At 41.3% G+C, this 21255-nt stretch overlaps 1 protein-coding gene across 1 annotated transcript; it reads right to left on the bottom strand.

The window, feature by feature from the left end:
- Window positions 1-18344: 18344 nt before the first annotated feature.
- LOC147441064 (presenilin-like protein At2g29900) lies at window positions 18345-20545 on the bottom strand. Its single transcript, XM_086482800.1, has one exon. It carries the CDS (start codon window positions 20207-20209, stop codon window positions 18818-18820), a length of 1392 nt encoding a protein of 463 aa, XP_086338926.1. The 5' UTR covers window positions 20210-20545; the 3' UTR covers window positions 18345-18817.
- Between the last annotated feature and the right edge of the window lie 710 nt (window positions 20546-21255).

The following is a 21255-nucleotide window of genomic DNA, read 5'->3' as shown; positions in this document are numbered from 1 at the left end:
TAATAGGGGATTAGCAAGGGAACTCTATGCCATTGTAAGAGAGAGAGTGATCATTCAATTGAGAGTAGGAAATCTATCATTTCTCCTACTAGTGTAAGCCCAACATTTGCTGAATCAAGGAGGGTGGATTTGGACTAAGCTTGGATATTTTGTCTCCCTTCCAACGTGAAGTAATGGACAACAATGATGCGTAAGTGTCTTGGTGTTTTTTGTTAAGTTCTTGATAGCTTGTTCTCTGGTGTTGTCATCAACCTAGCCATAAATCCCACATACTGTAAGAGGGCGACAGGGTGGAGAGGACTCCCCTGGCTTTAAGACAGTGATTGGGGTGGCTTTTCTTGTGATGTGTTGTGTGAAATTTACGCAAGCTATGTTGAACAAATACTAATTTCACTTTGATTTGTCATGACAGATTTGTAAGAAGGTATTAATGCAACAAGCACCCCCTCCCCCTTTCTCTCTCTTTCTTAAATATATAGTTGTGTTTGCTTGATCATTGTCGATACGTTTCAAAGCAGCCCGAGCACTATCTCTCTCTCTCTCTCTCTCTCTCTCTCTCTCTCTCTCTCTCTCTCTCTCTCTCTCTCTCTCTCTCTCTCTCGTGTTTTAAAGTGTGAGAGTGTTCCATTGGTGTTAGGGTTAGTGTAAATTCCTTGCTTGTTTGTGGGTTGCTCTAACGATTCTCCTCTTTTGCGTCCTAGTTCGCTCTTAAACTAGGTGGTGCCCCTTGTGTAGTTGGGATTTTGCTGTGGGTTTGTTGTTTTGGTTTGTGTTTTGTTGTGCCCCATCCCCATTGAGCAGCACGGGAGCCTTGAAGGGTGTCTAGAGGTTGCTCTTCTTGTTGCCTGCCCCGGACCGCCTCAAATTGGTGCCCCCACTGAGGACGGCTTGTGTATTTTTGTGTAGAATCAACCTTTAGCATAGTCAAGTAGTTTGCATGAATCACGAAAATTTGTATGATCCCTTCATTCCCATTGCAAGGCAAAAGGTACACATAATTGTTAGTACTAAGTTGCAATTTCAACGTGTCATTCGTAGAATTTTAGGTCCTCTTAGGTTGGCCGAGATAAACGCTTCAGTAAATCCTTTTATTTTGCCTCTCATTACGTACGAACTTAGTTTGGATGTCTATATTTTTGTTTTGTTTTAATCATTAGGTCATGCATAGACCATGGATAATGGCCCAGAAATAGAGGTTTTCCCTTTCCATTTCACTCCACACATTAGAATAAACATTGCAATTAGTAGGAAAATCCATTTTCAACAACGTCTATGGTGTTCATGTTTTGTGCCCAAAGAGTAGGAGAAATTCTCGCATCTTTTCCACACATCCATCGATACATATCACATCTTCTAGAAGAAATTTACACACAGCTTGTGTATTCTTTGTCCTTAATGCACACCCTTCAACTTGATTAGACAAATAGGCTTCTCTTGCAAGCACCAAATACCACATTTTCCAGAGTCCCAAAGACATTGTGACCAAGTCCACAACCCATTTGTAATGCATGGACAATGGATAAGTAGGTTGTAGTCCATCACGATGCCGTACATTTGAATACATTTGGCATGTCAAACTAGACTCCACAAACTCAGACACATTCTTTCCACCAATACCTTTCTTTTACCTTGGCAAATGTTTCCCATATACCTCGTTGTCCTGCCCATAAACTTTCATGGAACTCCTTGATGATTTGTTGTTGAGTAACCTTGTTGCATACTACCCGCAATGGTCTTCCAACTCTTCGTTTAGTATGCTTCCATAAGTAGCCATCCCTCAAGAAGTATCCATATGATTTTCTTCTTATCCGCTTAAATTCCTACTCGGTCCAATCATCTTGCTTTTGCAAAGTACTTAAGTAGTGACCTAGCAAGAGCCATCCACCCGCATATAGCTCCTAAAAAGGACTCGAGTGAAGACACAAATCATGCATGATTATTCTTTGCATGAGCATTAATATAAAACTTTGTGCCTACATCATCTCCCTCAACAATCATGTCTTGTTCATCTTCATACCTTGCCCTAGATAGCATATCTACAATTGGATTGTCCTTCCCTACAATATGCTTGAACTCAGGATTCAAGGACTTTATGTAGGCTATCCATTGCAACATAGCAATGTCAGGGGTTGAACAATTTGTAATCTTGCCTAGAAGAGGCAAACAATCAGTTTCCACAACCATTGATGCCCCTATCAAGTATTCCTTGTCAGGCCTCAATGCTATAACTACCCCCATAGTTCCCTTTTTACTTGTGCATAATCTCCTTGGCGAGAACTCAGAACCTTGGCCCCAAACCTCACCACATACCTTTTTCCTTGGTCATCATCTTGTCCTACTGCCCATCCTATCTCTGTAGGACTCGTGTCCATTGTCACAGTGATAGGTTTCTCACATGCATAGTCTACCTTTCTCAAGGTTGGGGATGAAAGAAGTAGCTTCTTTAGCTTTCTCATGGCTTTTGTATTCTCTTCTTCCCATTGAAACTTTTGATTCTTTCTCAACAACCTATAAAGGGATTTTCTATATGTGCATAATGTGGTATTCAAATAAGATAGAAGACACAAGCACCAGGAAATGTTTGGACTTCAGTTATAGTTGTACATGTTTCTTTCATGTTTTGATTGCATCTATATTTTTTGGACAAGTCCTTCTACCATAAGGTCCACACATATGCCCCACAATCAACACTTTATTAACTCCAAATACAGATTTTTGTCATGACAAGGTAAGATTAACTTCTTTCAACCTTGACAAAATTTTCTCACAATCTTCAATATGGTTTGCAACAAACTTACAGCACCCCCTTGAATCCATAGCTTCATCTTTGTCTTTGTCTTCACATCCTTTGATGGGCACATCATCAAGAAATGGCATTGTGATTCGAGGTATGAAGTCACATAGAACCTTGTTCATCCCATTCATTATATGTTCAACTGAATTCATTTCTCCTTGAGGTAAGGTACACATCCTTACCAGTCTCAAAGGTGTTTTCATAGTTGTCAAATCTCTACTCTCAACATCTAGTTGAAATTGATCGTACCCTGAATAGAGATCCCCCATTGAGTAAATTGACCTTCCTGCAAACGCCTCTGTAAAATCATCCACTATTGGTCATGTACCCACATCCTTGATGGTCACCTTGTTTACAGGTTTCATATCTTGTATGAACTGCAGATCTCCTTTCTTCTTAGGCACAGTGAACCATCTGTTCAAATATGGCACCCATGCTAATCTTTTCATTGAGTAGTTCTATTAATTTTGAAAAATCTGCTTTCGGAACCGGAATTGGACGTCAATTTCAAGGTACATGAGGGATAGTGAAGATCACCATAGGTGCAACAACATTAGGATCAACACACCATATCTCAATATGTGGTTGGAAAGCAAAAGCCTTATCGTGTCTTGAAAGCATTTCTTTAAAACTCTTCTTCTCTTCTTCTGTTAAAAACTCCTCACAACAAACTCTTATCTCTTTTAAGACTCCATTGTGAACTTGTGTCCAGTTCTTTTTGGATCCCTGAGATTTGGCTGTAAAGAAGCTTGCTCTAGCTTTTTCTTGCAATTTGATGGTAAAGGTAAGGCCACTAGTCTCACTTTCTTTTTGCCACCATTTTTGTACTTGGTATCCACACGCACTTCCGTTCCTTCATTAGCATTGAAATCTTTCTAATCTTCAAAAGCCTCAATCACATCATACATTTCCATGGAGCATGCTTCCACAATGTGGGTTCCATCTTGCATACTAGAGTCCATTATAGCCTCAAGCTCAAGCATAGTATCTACATAAGCACTTGTTCAAAGAAACTTGAAATGCATTCACTATCCTCTATGAAACCATTTTCCTTCATGTATTTCTGTACATTATATACATATTGTCGTGCACTTCTTTTCATATCCTCAAGCTTCATAAAACATACTGAGCCATGCTCTGCTTCTTCACGCTTTGGGTTAAGCGAGAATCTTTATCTTCCTGTACCATTGCAATCCCACTTTTTAATGGTACATGGCCGAAACCCCTTGTCTCTCTTTACTCTTTGAGCTCTTTGTTCGCTTTTGGTAAAGGATACTCACAAAGACTATCGTGGTTCCTCTCGTGATTCACACACACATTCAAAAATTGCACAACTCGCTTCACATCTCTGTTGTTTACCTTGGTATAAGCAGAACCATCATCTAAGACCTTTGTTTCCATGCAGACAGTTGTGGTGTATGGCTGCCCAAGGATAATAGGATAGGTAGATATCTCCTACATGAAGAAGTTGTTCTCATCTTTTACATTACCAATTGTCACTTTCACATTTGGACAAGCCTCATATAGATCTCTTGATGAGTTTTTTGCAACCCTAATCAGCCACCCATGGTCTGTATCTATCGGCCACTTGCCCTTCATGTCAAGACTCTTGGACATAAGATTGATTTTAGAGCCATGATCTATCAATGCAACATATGGCTCCTCAAGATCACCCACTGTGACTAAAGTTTTTGTTGTAGCTCTTGCCCAATGACTTTTGGAGTAGTGGCTTTTATAGAAGGCTTCATCTTCATCATCTGCAAATCTAGCATGTGGCATCTCTTCAAGAAGACTGGTAGTGTCCTACCACATTTTCATCGCAATCACTCTCTTGGACATGTATCCCATGTGCCTTAAGTGACTCCCCTTCACCCTCAGATTGTGGAGGAATAGACTCAGTGAGAATTTGCCTCTTTCTTTTTATGATATCTATGATTCCTTCATGAAACTCGCGTTTATCAATGCTAAGAACTTCACCCAAGGTAAACTCAACTTGCTATTCAAAATCCTTTCCTCCAATATCTGCTTTAAGTTTGTGGCAACTTCAATATCAAATTATAGTTTGTATGCAGGGCCTTTTGCTTTGGCTTTTCCTTGCTCTTTCTTCTTCCCTATAGATGCTTACTCCATAGGAATCTCAAGAGGAGGAGGCACTTGTGGTGGAGCCTCATAAGAAGGTCCTGGATCCTTTCTTCCTCCAGCTCTTGTAACCCTCTTTGAAGTAGAACGTCCTGCATCTCTATTCTCATGTCTACGCTTCTCTTCCACAATTGCTTATTTGGCTTTTCCTTGCTCTTTCTTCTTCCCTGTAGATGATTCCTCCATAGGAATCTCAGAAGAAGGAGTCACATGTGGTGGAGCCTCATAAGAAGGTCCTGGATCCTTTCTTCCTACGGCTTTTGTAACCCTCTTTGAAGTAGAAGGACCTACATCTCCATTCCCATGTCTACGCTTCTCTTCCACAATTGCTTCATTGTTATAGCATTTTTCAAGGAATAATCCCGCTCTCCGAGCGAGGAAATCTAAGCGAATGCTAAAGCGAGCAGACAATTACAAAGATATTAACAATATTTTCATTTTTTTTGTCAATTGAACGCGTGAATGTATTAAGAAAGAACACAAAAGATTACATACATCCATGGGAAGGGAGTAGTAGACTCAAACCAAACTATCGAAAGCCCTAATTAATAATATTTTGCAACATTCTTTTATCAAAACCTAATTAAAGCATCGTCAGACAATTCGTCTTCTATGGAAAAATTGGCATATAGAACTTTCTTTAGAGAATTTTGTGCACCTTTTAATTCTCTCTCTCTCTCTCTCTCTCTCTCTCTCTCTCTCTCTCTCATTCTCTCTCAAGATAGCTATAATCTATAGGAGCCAATAAAAAACTTCTCACCAATTTAGGGACACAAGTTAGAGACAAGTCTTGCCTAGTTCAATTACACTTTGGTCCAATTTAAAGTCAAGGTTGGGTGAGTGTTGGGTTTGATAGTTCACTTTAGATTTGATCTTAACCATTGGATCCATGATATTTACCTTGTTGGCACATTTGTTTTTACATACCCCCTTGAGAGGTTCTCCATTGGCACCCATTTTTTTACACATGAATTAGAAATCAACCACAATATTTGCCCTACCTACCTCGATTTGACCTGAAGTTTCTTTTGCAGATTCTCCTTGTCGAGGCCTTTCATAATGGTGTAGTATGCCGTCAGCAATTGCTTGTCTACCTTGGGCGTCTCTAAACTGGCTTCTTTACCCTAAAAATATTTGAATTTTGAAGCAAAATATGGCTCCTAATGTAGATGATATGTATGAATTGTCAGTCTTGAAAGGTACGCAGGTCGGCGTGAGCACGTTTCGCTTCTCTCACACTCTATCTCTCCCACAAATGCAATGAACGTTGGCATGCATGTATGTAAAGGTTGTGGAGGCTAGACTCCACCTTCAGAGGCTGCAAGTATTCATACGCTCTAGCATGTGAAGGCGGTGCGAGCAAAGGCTTTGGTTCGATTTGAGCTCCATAAGCATCCACTAAGCGGAGAGAGAGAGAGAGAGAGAGAGAGAGAGAGAGAGAGAGAGAGAGAGAGAGAGCACTAGCTATTTGCAGACATGGAGTTGAGCGCCAAACAAGGGTGTGGGTGGGTATGGATATCCTTCAGAATCTCCCATGTGCGTCCGAATTTTGTGCTCTCCCTCCAATTTCTTTGATAAGTCACAGGTTCTTTGCATCAGCTCTACGTACAATTTGTGATTGCGATCTTCACAAGCTTGGTCTATCTCCAAAATCCATGCACGCCTACACACGTCCATAGAAACAACAATCTCACCTTAGTGTTTAGCTTCTCAATTAATTATTAGCCTCCTGCCACAAACACTGCACGCCGGCGTGAAGTGTTTTGTGCTATGTTTATGTTTAGGGAGAGGCTTGCCCACAAGCCTAAAAAATTTCAAATATCAGCTAGATTCCTTAACTAGTATTCCCCGATGCATCCCCTCCTCTCCTACCCATCCCCTCTCTGCCACGCGTCGCCTCGTCCGTCTTGAATATACGCCACCTCTTGAAGGTCTCAATGACCATGGCCAGCAAACACAACAGGTATGAGGGTCTGCTTTCCAAACACTAGACATGCATCATCTTGCACAGCAAAGAAGTCCAACCCACCTCTCAAGAAAAAGGGTCAAGCGGAGCACCTCTCAAAAGTAGTAGGTCTAGCAACTTTCAAGAAGAGCCACCCTCCTTCAAAGTATGGTTGTTTCTCAAGAAGCAACTAGCATGTTTAGTGAATAGTATGTGCAAAAAATACCTACATACATATTTAGACATGCTCAAAGACAAATGGCCCCACAAACTAAATGTCTTTCTCATGTTGGCTTATTGTCTGTAGGTATGCACGTCGATGTGCATTCCTACAGAATGATTCACTAAACATGCTCGTTGAAACAGCCATACTTTGCAAGAGGGTGCCTCCTCAAAGTCCTCATACCTACTTTTGAGAGGTGCTGAGCGGTGTTCGAAAAAAACCGAGATTTAGTGTATTTTTAATCGGCTAAGGTTGCAAAATCCCAGCTAAGTTTTGAGCTTGCCTTGGAAAAAATAGGTCAAATTTTACAATATTTAGTGTACATACCGGCAAAAGCTTCAGATTTTGACCTAAAAACCGATTAACTTTCAACTTTGCCCTTATTTGGTTTTTTAAAGCCCTAAGGCGCTCCTCTTGACCCTCTTGTAGGTATGCACGTCGACGTGCATACCTACAAGATACCTACAAGAGGGTCAAGAGGAGCACCTTAGGGCTTTAAAAAAACATTTTTCCTAACCAAAGGAAATAAGGGCAAAGTTGAAAGTTGATCGGTTTTTAGGTCAAAATTTGAAGCTTTTGTCGGTATTTACACTAAATATTGTAAAATTTCATCCTAAGCAAGGCATGGTGTTCTGCCATGGCAACGCTGGAAACAACACTGCAGCCCAGGTACACAGGGAGGAAGGGACAATACAGGGAGAGGAAGGGACGATGACAATCTATATTCACTAAAGCGCTGTAAAAATACCCACCATTGTCAAAAATATAGACCAACAAATCTTTAAGTTAATCACTACTATGATTTTTAAAAAAGGGAGGGGTGTAGGTATGCACGTTGACGTGCGGTCCTTGCGCTCCCTGCCTCCTCACCCTCTAGGCATACAAAACGACACTGTCTCTCTCCTATGCCGATCTAAAGAAATTAAAGAGAAAGAGACTATTGTCTCTCTTCACTGATGCAGAGATAGCGGGCGAGAGAGCCAGGAGCCTTGATCATGCATTGATGAGCGAGAGAGTGTCCAGTGCCCAGGCGCATGTGGCTAGAAGAGAGAGGGTGCAGAGAGAGTGTAGTGGTACATACGCAAGCCTGCACGCAAAGCAACGGCTTCCTTCTCTCTCCCATTTTAGCTGCAAAGCATGATAATCCCACTCTTCTCTCTTGCACTCACGCTCACACACTCACACATACACACGGAACGTTGTCCAAGTCAGGCCTCCACACACACACACACACACACACACACACACACACACACACAGGCACCTCCATCCACCATGGCCACCCCCATCTATGACACGTTAATTGAAAAGGATGAGGCCACTCGTGATAGAGAGCGAAAGAGACTCTGTCCAAAAAAAAACACCTAAAAAATTGATGCCGTGCTTCTAAAATTAGTGCACTAAAAAATTGATGTTGTGCTTCTAAAATTAGTGCACTAAAAAATTGATGTTGTGCCTCTAAAATTAGTGCACTAAAACTTTATTTATAAATATAGACTTCAGAGGTATCTCCAAAGATTCTCCCTTTTCTTTTTTTTTGAAAATTGAGTGTTTCTATTGAGTCTACGTTAAAAGAAATATAATCGGCACATTTTAGCTTAGGCACCAATTGGCAATGTGTGCACCGCTGGCAAAGCCCACCACGCAGACCTGCCAGCACTTGTAGCACAAAATATAGAAGAAGAAGAAAGTGGTACCACGTGGCAACCTGAATTGGTTTCTCCATTATACTATGTATTAGATGTGTTGGTTATGTAAGCTAATTTTTCTATTTCCTTGTTATCTAAGACATAGATTACATGTACACTCAAACCCACATACTTTGCTCGGATTTGGGCTTTCTCGGAAAAGATTGCTCGGGGTATGGTAAGACTCTTTTTCAAGATAGGTGTGCACTGATAAAGAGTCCAGAGGGTCATCCCAACCTGTTGTATGGCATATGCAATCACCAGCTTTATGTAATACTTATTTATTTACCTTCCCTTTTTGGTTGAGGCTACTGCATATAGCCACAAGAAATCAACCTCCTCAAAAGCATCTTGAGTAGACTTTAATACGTTCTTTGGAATTATCACTATCTTTGCCCCATAGGTAGCAACCTCTACTGCAGAAATAGCGTGACTGGATGCCATATCCTCTACTAACTTCCGCATACCCCCTTTTCCAAATTTAGTTCCTAAGGGCATACATGGGGCTGTCTCAGATGGATCTTTCCATCCTTAAAAAACACTTTGAAGGCATCACTGAAGCTATCAAAATCCCTTCTGCCATGGTTTGTGCCATCACACCAAATGCATCTGTGCACAAATACTTCTTTGCTTTGAGATTTATGTCCTGGAAGTTGTCCTTTCTCTTCAAGCCTTCTTAGCTTTATCTTCATTTCTTTAACAAGCTCATCAAGCATTTAATTATCACCTTTTGGACTCACAACAGTAGGCTTTGGTGGAATCTCTGACGTGCTCGGAGTAGAGGTAGTACCATTCACCACCATCTTGTCTCTACAACGTTGCCTCTTAGCAAGCAATGAGACTACGTACTCAACCTCTTTCCACTCAGCCTTTAGACCTGTTATGTATTCTTGTCTTCAAGGAGTAGGTCCATCTTTTCTTGGAGCCCACGGCTTGCAGTTTGAAGGAACAATTCAACCTTTTCACTATCCAAAGTATCCTGCTATGTTCCTGACAGCTGAGAGCCCATGACTTGCAGTTTGAAGGAACGATTCAACCTTTTCACTATCCAAAGTAGCCTGCTATGTTCCTGATAACTGAGCATAGTGCCGCTCAAACTCTCTAAACAATTCAGTGATGGAATCCTTCTTTTGGCTTTGCAACCCATTCCAACGAAGTTCTTTTGTAACCCTTTCAGAGCCCTCCATTTTGAATTTCTCCCAACCTTCTCCATGCTCCCTCTGATTCCCCTTACATGGTTTCTAATCTCAGGGACCACAACAAGCTCAAAACTACGAATCATGTCCACCTCTGGAACCCGTTATAGGTCCATCTCCTTTACATAACCACGAAAGAACTTTCTGACATCTTTCCCTTAAAATTGGTCCATTTTTTTCACAATACCTTGAAGGGCTTTGGTTGCTGACACCTCTCTTCTTTCTGTAGCATGTTGTTGTTGCATAAACATGGAAAATGCTTGAAAATTTGCATTGTGCCTTGATCGAAACGCATGCCTTGTTGCTCTTGTTGATCCATAGATTTAATTGTTTGTAGTTAAACATTTCAAAACAAGTTTTTGAACCCCCAGCCCAGGTGCTTCGCATCGAGTTCACCAGAAATGTCGAAATGTGTGTGGTTAAGCTGGGAAGGTGCAAAACCTCTAGCTATGAGAGTTTGTAATGAGAGCCACAAACACTTTCTTAAAAAGAGTTTATGGAGAATCACCAACCCTCTTTTTGAAGATGACACAAAAACTAAGAGCGTTCGTGACAGCAAAGTCACAAACCCTCTTTCCTATCGTGCTTGGAATTTTCTTGCCTTCGTAGTGGAGATTATGATGAGAGGATCACCAAATCACATTCAATTTCACTCAAAAAAACCATTTAAAAACACCAAAGTTTCAGCCATGAAACCTCAATGCTCATACAAGCACAAATCTCAATCAAAACACCCACGTCTTTCATGGTATTATATAGCCTTGCCCCCAATTACATAGTCGTAACATCAAACAATTGAAAGGAATGCTCGAGCTTCCACCTTCACGGTAACGTTTTCTAATTTTACAGAGATTTAAGAGCTTCTAAGATGAAGTCCACACACCATTTTTATAAGGAGAAACCCTAATTCACTCCCTCACATGATCAAATACAAGATTTCAAAGAGGTGCTTGTTTGGCATCTGCTTTGGTGCCACAAACACGTCACAAAAAATTTAATGATAAGGCTGTCAAATGTATTTTTGCTGGTTATAGTGCTGAAAGCAAAGGTTACAGGTTGCATTATCCGCAAACAAACAAGATTTTGTGTTTGTGGAAGATTATGTTCAGCCCTTATTGTCATGTGCTAGAGACAGTAATGTCAACTCACAGGACATTTATGACATTGTTTCCTTTTTCAATGGTCGAAGTTCAAATGTAAAATTCCAATGAGGCAAATGTACAACCTGTGGGGGTTTCTGAAAATGTTTAAGATAAGTCTATAACTGATGCAGATGTACATGATGTAATTGATAAGAAAAGGGCTGAGAATGAGCATGCTAGAGGTATGACAAAATGGCTGGTGCATACTTTGCGTGACACTAACTTGGATGCACTTTTGTCTAGTCGTACTTGTTCAAGTTCTCGCCATGCATCTTATGCATGAGATTATTATGCTTTGTTTGTGTCTAGCTTACGTGACGTTAAGGAACCTCTCTCTTTTATGAAGCACAAAACTGGATGTCTGCCAGGCAATCAAAATATCATGCACTTCTAGAAAATGACACATGGACTTTATGTGATTTGCCTCTTGGAAAAAAGGCTATTGGTACGAAGTGGTTTTACAAGTTGAAAGCAAGCCGGATGGTGAAATTGATCACTATAAGGCTCGACTTGTTGCAAAGGGTTAAGCATAACAAAAACACATATATTATGAAGAGACTTTTTCTCCCACTTGTCGTAGGACTACTGTACGTTTTCTATGTGCATTGGCAGCTCATTTTGGTTGGGATGTACATCAATTAGACATTGTTACATCTTTCTTGAATGGTGACATATTTGAGGAAGTTTATGTAACGCAGCCTTGCGGTTTTGTCAAGAAAGAACAAGAGGATAAAGTCTGTAGATGTAAGAAAGCTTTGTAAATTTTGAAGCAATCTCCTCATGCTTGGTATGAGAAGGCTGACACTCATTTGGTCAAACCAGGCTTTCGTAAACAGTCCAATAGAAAACACATTGTATGTAAACGTGAGGGTGATGTAATTCTCAAACAAAATGAGCCACCAATGCACATAGAAAACGTACAGTAGTCATACGACAAGTGGGAGAAAAATCTCTTCATAATCTATGCCTTTTTGCTGTGCATGACCCTTTGCAACAACTCGAGCCTTATAGCGATCACCTACCGGGAAAAAGGTCATTGGTACAAAGTGTTTTACAAGTTGAAGCATAAGGCAGATGGTGAGATTGATCACTATAAGGCTCGACTTGTTGCAAAAGGCTATGCACACCAAAAGGCATAAATTATGAAAAGACTTTTGCTCCCACTTGTCGTATGCCTACTGTGCGTTTTCTATGTGCATTGGCAACTCATTTTGGATGGATGTACATCAATCAGACATATTGTTACTCCTTTCTTGAATGGTGACATATTTGAGGAAGTTTATGTAACGCAACCTCGCGATTTTGCAATAAAAGGACAAGAAGATGAAGTGTGAAAATATAAGAAATCTTTGTATAGGTTAAAGCAGTCTCCGCGTCGTGCTTGGTATGAAAAAGCTGACACTCAGTGGGTTAAATGAGGCTTTTGTAACAGTCTAACAGAAAGCACTTTGTATGTGAAGCGTGAGGGTGAAGTACTTCTCATTGTTTTTCTATATGTGGATAATTTGCTAATCACTGGTCTGAATGAGACACATATTGCTGAATTTAACTCTGATTTAATGCTACTTACAAGATGAAATATTTGGGGTTGTTGCATCATTACTTGGACATACAATTTAATCAATATGATGGTGGTATTGCCTTGTGTCAGACAAGTTACATAGAGACATTGCTATGTAAGTTTGGACTTGATATTGCAAGCCTATTGCCACTCCCATGGAAACATGTTTGAATTTGAGTCTTCATGATGCTAGTAATCCTACTAATATTGCCCTTTATCGAGTTGTTGTTGGATGCCTTTTTTTATGTATGCAACACGAGGCCAGATATTGAGTTTGCCGTCTCATAGGTCAACAGATTTATGCATAGCATAGGGTCTAAGCATTGGCAGGCTTTCAAAAGGATCTTTCGCTACTTGAGTGGCACTTTACATCTTGGGTTGTTTTATCCCAAGGGGGAATCTTGCTGGTTTCCACAAGTGGTATTTGTTTTATGCTCAACAGTTCATGCATATCATGGTTGAGCAAGAAGCAACCTATTGTGGCCATTTCCAGTTGTGTGGCCGAGTATTGGGAAGTTTTCACATCTACGATTGAGTGTGTATGGCTCAGACGCCTTATGGCGGATTTGGGTGTTGGACAATGCACTGCTTACATCATCTACAATAACACTCAGAGCGCATTGGTAGTCACGAGGAACCACCCAGTTTTTCATGCTCGCACAAAGCACATTGAAGTGCATTACCACTATGTCAAAGAGAGATCAACTTGTCTTATGAGCCAACGTAGGACAACCTTCCAGATCTGTTCACAAAGGCATTGCCTCATGAGCAGTTTGAAGCTTTTCGTAAAGCTTTGGGCTTACTCCCCTTTGTGGATTGAGCATGTACTCAGGGCATGGCACTTCCCTATACATTACATGTCAATTCTTGTTCATCACATCACTCCTAGGGGGGACTTGTTATCATATACATGTGGTAGTGATGTGTGTGAACACGTTTAGGACCGTCAAGGCATTTTTTCCCTCACTATCAGGTTCTTCCCCCGTGCATTATACATATGCCCATCATTCTAGGGCTAGCTTATCTTTTATTGTGTACTAAGCAATACTACTCTCTGTTGTATGCCTTGAGCTTCTTCGTCTTCTCCAAGCTGTGTGTGTTTCCCTAAAACCCTATTTCCAACAATGCTCCCATAACTTTGCTCCCGCATGGTTCTTTGGCTTTTGAAAGTTGCTCGAGACAAAACCATCAAGCTCATAAGAGTCGAAGCCCACCATCATGGTAGCTTTTCAAATGGCATAGTTGTATCCATTCAATTGCCGATATGAGGAAAGGTAGGAAGGGTAGGTATCTTGATTGGTTGATTACGTACGCTGAAGTAATACTCGGATCAATATCCCCACTCCTCGTTAATGGGTGGTTCACCACCACCACTAGTTGCACCCTCATTGTGTACTTCGTCATCACCGACCAAATTCATGTGAAAATTATCACTCCTCTCCATGGTTTTGGAGAGCTTGGGCATTTGACAAGGCTAGGTAATGAAAAACGCAAAAAAAAAAAGCAAATTGTCTATTTTTGTCGCAAAGATTCAACATAAAAAACTCACAAAAATCACCGATCCAATTCAAGAGCACATCGTGGCTCTGATACCATGTCAAAGGTGCAGCAGAAAAGGGTGAATCGGGTGATGAACTTGTCTGCAACCGTGAGAAAACCTTCTCTCTAGACCGGGCAGCCAATAGATTTTGGATCTATCGTGAGGATCTCCTCGTACTCAAGCTCCTAGAGTGTAACGACCACTAAACGGGCACGGGAACTTAGCGCAAACAATGCCGCGGCAAGGGAGTGGAAGCACGAGAGAGAGAGAGAGAGAGAGAGAGAGAGAGAGAGAGAGAGAGAGAGAGAGAGAGAGAGAGAGAGAGAGAGAGAGAGAGAGAGAGAGAGAGAGAGAGAAGAAGAAGAAGAAGAAGAAGAAGAAGGCATTTTAACCTCGTAGGAAACTATCCGAAGAGACCTTTAAGATCTATCCGACGAGGAGAGTTGAACTCAAGACCTGCTATTCAAGAGGGAGATGGCATATTAACCAATCTACCACACTTGCGTGATATATATATATATATATATATATATATATATATATATATATATAGAGAGAGAGAGAGAGAGAGAGAGAGAGAGAGAGAGAGAGAGAGAGAGAGAGAGAGAGAAACACACACACACACACACACACACAGAGTTGGTGGGCAAAAAATACTAAGAGAGGATAATGTCGCACAGACAGGAAACGCTAGCGAAAAATGCTAAAGAGAGAGAGAGTATCCAAACACTGAAGCTCTGCAATGATCACAACATTTTATACTATTAAGTTGTATTGGGAGCATCTTTAAGATCAGTTTCACCAAAAATTCCTACATCCTCACTCATGAAGAGCATTGAAATCTTGTAAAATTTTAAACACACACAAAGGCACTTAACTTTATTTTGTAAGGGTGACATTCTAACAATGTTGTGTATGCCATACTCCTTTCACAAAGAAGAAGATCATCAACCAAACCAAAGGTGGAGTTCTTAGAAAAGAAGCATGGATCAGCTGAGCGGCAACAGCAACTACAACATGAAGAGAAGCACTAAAGAGAAAAAGAAATAGCAACAAAAGGTAGCAGCAAAAGAATTTTTATTGTGACTTTGACACTAACATCTTCTACATTATTTTGCCTTGTCCTCTTGTAGTTGAGCCAGGTTGGAGATACCTTGGATTAGCTTGGTCTCGGTCGTGTCTACACTATTTGAGGAGAGGTGTTGTGATTAGAGATGTTAAGTATCGTGGATTAGAGATGTGTAATGATTTGTCTCCTAGATCGGAGATGGCCTGTTGGATTGGGGATGTTTTGTATGTTGTTCATGAATACCTTCTCTAGTTTACTAAGATGTCAATGTGGCATGAGTCATGTGAGCTGCCATGTGATAGTATGTGCCTATTTTCTTATATACGGTGAGGTTTCACCCCATGATGTCACCCTCTATGATGCCTATATAAAAAGCTTAAAATCTCGTTTTTCGAGTCTACATTTTTCTCTCTACTCTCTTTGATTACACACACACACATCATGAATGCTACACTCACTAACCCCCCCAATCCCTGCACTTAAATGTGCATTTTGTATGTCCTGATCTCGAGCTACTATGAAGACATCTTTATTGTTTGTTTATGCAAGCACTTTGAAGTTGTAGATGTCTTGATCTCGAGCTACTATGAAGACATCTTTATTGTTTGTTTATGCAAGCACTTTGAAGTTGTAGATGTCCGACTTGGTTGTAGATTTGGCTGCATATTCATAACTATAATACATAGCATTTGCACACGATATCATGCATGGGTTAATAATGTTCAATAGATGTTAGTTTGCACACTTACATAGTTGAGTACAACATGATCAAGTCAATAATGGCTGTAAAAATGCCCAAAAAATTAACCATGAGAGGCTTTCTTCCTTTATATGGCGTTGCCTATGATCATATCATTTTGAAAATAAATTGCAAATAGATACAAGAGAAGGTGTGCTTACTAACACTTCAGAAGCGATCCTTTTGAAAGTGGCATTTGGAGTGTGCAATGTGCATTCTGTGATAGGTACAAGCAGCAGGCTATGCAAGAGATTTCATCACAAACATATATCACCAATCGTCCCTTTGAAGTTGGAGCTTAAGGAGACATTTATACCTTACTTTTTCCAAGCCCAAAGTCTGCTAAATGTCCCTCAAACTCAGAGTCAAGAAGTATGTTGCTTGGTTTTACATCCCCATGAATGATGGACAGGGCATCATGCTCGTGATGCAAGTATGCCAAGGCATTAGCAACACATTACGCTACCTTCAATAGTGTCCCCCAAGTCACATCTCCCTGATAAGTAGCTTGACAACTCCCATTTGGCATGAAATCCAACACTAGTGCATGTACTTCAAGGTTAAGGATGCATCCAAAACTTTCATTGGGTTCCTATGCTTTGCTTTACCCAGGATATATGCCTCTCGCAAAAATGCATTGTGAGAGTATGGTAGCCCTCAAACTTTTGCACAGCAATCACTTCGCCATAAGGAGTGCCCTCTTGTACACTACACCAATTGCACCCTCCCCAAGCAAGTCGTGTGTCAATTCCCAATGCTACTTTCAAGAAAGGTCGAATCATGTATAACCTTTGCACGTCATACCGTCCAACTCACCTACTAAAGGTTCTAATTGCCTTGGCAACATCACTAATTATACCAAAAGCCATTAGCCATTTTGTTGGTCCGTTGTTGTTATAGATCTTGGCATTCAAGAGCTAATTGGCTAGGGAGGTTAAAAGATTGACAAAAATCGAGCACTTTTCAACCAAAGAGCTTTCAAAATCGACACAAGGCTACTCATTGCAAACTTTGCTATGAAAGGTGCAACTAGTGTAGTGTAGAAGGGGGGGTACTCTCTAATGATGAAATGATTGTTGTGAACAATATAGTACAACACCCCATACTCGCATGACACATTTGTGTGAGAGGTACATATCCTGAGTTGGTTACTAAGGCATAAGAACCTGGTGAAAGTTCTGAGATGCGTCCTCAACCTTGAGGTACAAGCACTAGTGCTGAATTTCATGCCAAATGGGAGTTTGAAACGATATCTATGTCGAGCTGCAAAGTCTGACCTAAGCGACACTACTAAAGGTAGCGCAAAGTTTTGCTAATGCCTTGGGTGTACTTGCATCACAAGCATAATGCCATGCCCATCGTCCATGGGAATGTAAACCCAACAACATACTTCTCAACTCTAAGTGTGAGGGATATCTAGCATACTTCGGGCTTGCAAAAAGTAAAGCAGAAGATGTCTTTTTAAGCTCCAACTTCAAAGGGACAAACGGCTACATAGTGATGAAACATAGTTGAATAGCCTATTGCTTGTACCTATCACAAAATTCACATTGCATGCTCAAATTGCCACTCTGAAAATTTTCAATTGTTAGTAAGCACACCTTCTCTTGTATCTATTTGCAATTTATTTTCAAAATGATATGATCGTAAGAAAAGCCTCCCATGGTCAAAATTTTAGGCATTTTTACAGCTATCATTAAGTTTATCATTCTTTATCCAACTCTGCAAGTATGCAGACTAACTTGTATTGAAGATGATTAACCCATGCATGATATCCTATACAAATGCTTTGTATCAAAGTTTGCATATGCAACCAAATCTACAACTAAGTCAGACATCTACAACTTCAAAGTGGTCATCTTCGAGTGGCTACTATGCACACGTCCTTTTTTTTCTTTTGAGGCACACCTCAAATCTGAAAAATGCCACTAGGTATCCAACATGCATATTTACACACCCGCACATCCAGCTTGACCACTAGGTTACGATCCATTGGCATAGGCTTTATATAATGCATATTATAGACTTTCCAAAATGACACAAGCATCACGGCTTCTGCATAGCTTAGGATTTCAAGCTTTCAAAAACCACAAAAAAATACTAAGACCTCAACTGTTTTTGTACCATGAACACTAGAAACACCCACTACCTGCCATGGGGCATGGATTACCGGAACCTGAACTAGAAAGCAAATTGACCAAAAAGTACTTCATGAGCACTTCCATGAATTTTCTTGCGAATCAAAAAGGGTGTCAACACTGCAAAGAAAAATGAGATATTGGTGTTCTCGAAATAACGAGGACCAACAGACAAAAACAGGCTACACTCATGTTAAAACTTTGAATTGTTACATTGAATTTGAGACATATGACAAGTCCATAGCATGTGCTTCCAATGCCAAAGACTAACAAAATGGCATCCCTTGCTTCTGTTGCAGAGGTACAGAAAATTGACGTCCTCTGCAGCCTCATTTGGCAGAGCCTTAAATAAACATTAAAGATCAGAATGTGCAATGAAAGTGTAGAGAAATGCCACCAGAACAAGTTTACACTTTTAACAGAATGATGACCTCCTTTACAATGATGCCTCTCTGAAGAACAAAGCTTCATTAAAACAGTGTGTGGCGCATGCCATTGCTGCATTATTGCTGCTAAAGCTTCGAAGGGTGGCAGACATGACCACATCAACGCTCATTTGCATCACCACAGGTGACTTTGTCTGCAACGCCTTGTTGTACTGAGCCCAATGAGTAGCAACGAGATGTCGGATTGAAGAACTCAGCTAAAAAATTACAAGACTTGTCGAGAGCCCTGCAACCAGTGGCTCCAAGAGAAGCCGTGTCAGAAAGTAAAAAATAACTCCCAAAGCTATGGAGATGGGAAGAGCCGGCAGAGCTCTCCTGGCCACAGCCAAGAGAATCAAAGTCACACCAAGACCAGCAATGATTGCTAAGTAGCACGCATAAACTGTTGTAAGGTCGTACATGGCAGCTCTACCGACAAGCAGACTGTAGAAGACAAAATCGCCTAGTCCCAATTTAAGGCCGCCACCTGCCGAAAGGCCGGGGCCCCCTGCATCCTCGTCACCCAACAGCTCAACAATGCTACTGTGCTCTGATTGGGCACCTCTGGCTCCAGACCTCGATGCCACCTGGATAGCCGGCGGTGATTCATGGCTTATTAAAGGCAGCGACTCTTCATCCCTCTCTCCATTGTCATGCGACATGGATCTCTCTGCTGTTTCACAGCCACCCTCAGAAATCCCTCTTTCTGACTCCATATTTTCTCCTAGTGTTGTGTGTCTGTTGCCAACCCTACCCCTTGGTTGCAGCTCTGTGGATGGCCCCGTATTTTCTCTTCCTGGCGATGAGCGCTGATTGTTGTGAGACCTCCACCTTTGTGCCCTGCCCTGGTTATTGGAAGTAGCACCTTGCATTGGTTCGAGAACATCAAAAGGTAAGACACCATGGTGGTCGGGCCGGACCACGGGGCGTGTTTCATATATAAGGGCCGGGAGCTCTTCGTTGCGTGAGATCGCGAGCTCCACTAGTAAATTGAGGGGGCCCTTTGGAGCCAGAACTGCAACAAGATCATACAGCGCCATAGCCACAAGAATCATCCACGTGGTCCATTCAGGAAGCATCGTGAAAGAGTACGCCGCAAGCACTCCGATCATGACCAGATAGAACTGAGTGACAAGGATCGGTATGCCGTGTGATAAGAAGATGGCAAGGGCACCCACCACAGTAAAGTTAAACAGCAAAATGGTGAAGGAGATCAAATCTATGGGGATGGAGAGCGTTCGGATGAGCTGCCAGGAGACCGACCCACCGAAGAAGCCCAACATGAGGGCTACAGAGTAACAAATGTAGCATTTGATGCACTTTGTGCAGCGGTAGTAGTAGAGGAGGACCATAAGGAATGTGATGATGGCAATAAACACGACAAAAACAAGGGAATTTAGGAAAGCACCCTCCAGCTTTTGGGAGGTGGTGTCTGATGCCTTTTCCATGTAGACTAGCGTAGCCATAGATCGGCCGGCGCTGTCGCCAGACCCATTTGGGGTGAGGCATCGTACGAGCATCACAACCAGCAGCATACACAGAGAAACCGGCATTACAATCCCTGTGAGTTCTGCGCCCACACTCTCCAAAATGCCATCTCCACCTTCCATGTCTTTTGCCCTTCCGCACTTCTGTTTCCCTTATGAAACCTCTCTCCTAGACTGTGAGCTTTAATGGGCGTGCAAAAATGTGCCTAATTGTGTGTGTGTGTGTGTGCGCGTGTGTGTGTGTGTGTGTGTGTGTGCGCGTGCGCCTACTTGACCTGTATGAAAGAGCTCAATCGCGATCAGTATAACAGAAGATGGAAGAAGAGCTTTACTTGCACAAACAGCAGAGAGTTGGAGGAGTGGTAGCAAGACGAGAGCCTCGAAACGTGGTCGCAAAACGAAGACGATTGTTGCAGGCTTCCTTTGCTCTTCGTCAAAGCAAAGCCTCTTGGCACGCCTAGAGATCAAATACCTTGGGCATTTTTGGCCTTGTTTAAAAGGGCCCTTCACGATTAAAAACTAGCGCACAGTGATTACTATGTAGGGAGCAGTTCAATTTATGAACATTCATGAAATAGAGTGCTTCATTGACAAGATTTGACTACAACATGAAAGAAGAACATAAATGAATAGAGAATGGAACTACACATATTAATGACATTGTTTGATATTCATAATGCAAGTACTCAAGTAGAATGAGTCCAAGAATTAATACAATTTACAAGCCAAGGACAAATTTAAATATGTTGTTCCGTAAGCTATTTAGCTTGTTGTCAATCTGACACGAATGCAACTAATGAAGCAGTCTAGTTATAGTGTGAGGTCGAATGTAAGAACATTGGGTTATATCGAACATATGGGTAGTAGTTTTGCGAGAGAGAGAGAGAGAGAGAGAGAGAGCTAGCTTACCATAAGTGTACTATCCCTGGTAAATTGCAATCTTCCAATAACCCCCAACAAGGCTTGATTGCATAGGTGATTGCACCAACAATCCCTGCCCTATCCTCTGATTAAAGTTGAGTTGCTACAAGTAAAAGAAAGGCTTTACACAAACATGCAAGTTGAGGGCGCAGATAAAGACCACCCGAAGTGGATGAAAACATCTCAGTGCTTTCTTGCCACGGCCATGAGGTATTTTCTTCGCATTGATTAAAGGAACCCAGAGCTTC

The sequence above is a fragment of the Adiantum capillus-veneris genome, chromosome 15, assembly GCF_014529385.1.
Source record: "Adiantum capillus-veneris isolate H3 chromosome 15, ASM1452938v2, whole genome shotgun sequence".
Taxonomy (NCBI): domain Eukaryota; kingdom Viridiplantae; phylum Streptophyta; class Polypodiopsida; order Polypodiales; family Pteridaceae; genus Adiantum; species Adiantum capillus-veneris.
This window is presented reverse-complemented; position numbering and strand designations above follow the sequence as displayed.

What these genes read in the sequence shown, in the direction of transcription:
- LOC147441064 (XM_086482800.1), bottom strand. Translation starts at nt 20,209, where the DNA reads ATGGAAGGTGGAGATGGCATTTTGGAGAGTGTGGGCGCAGAACTCACA.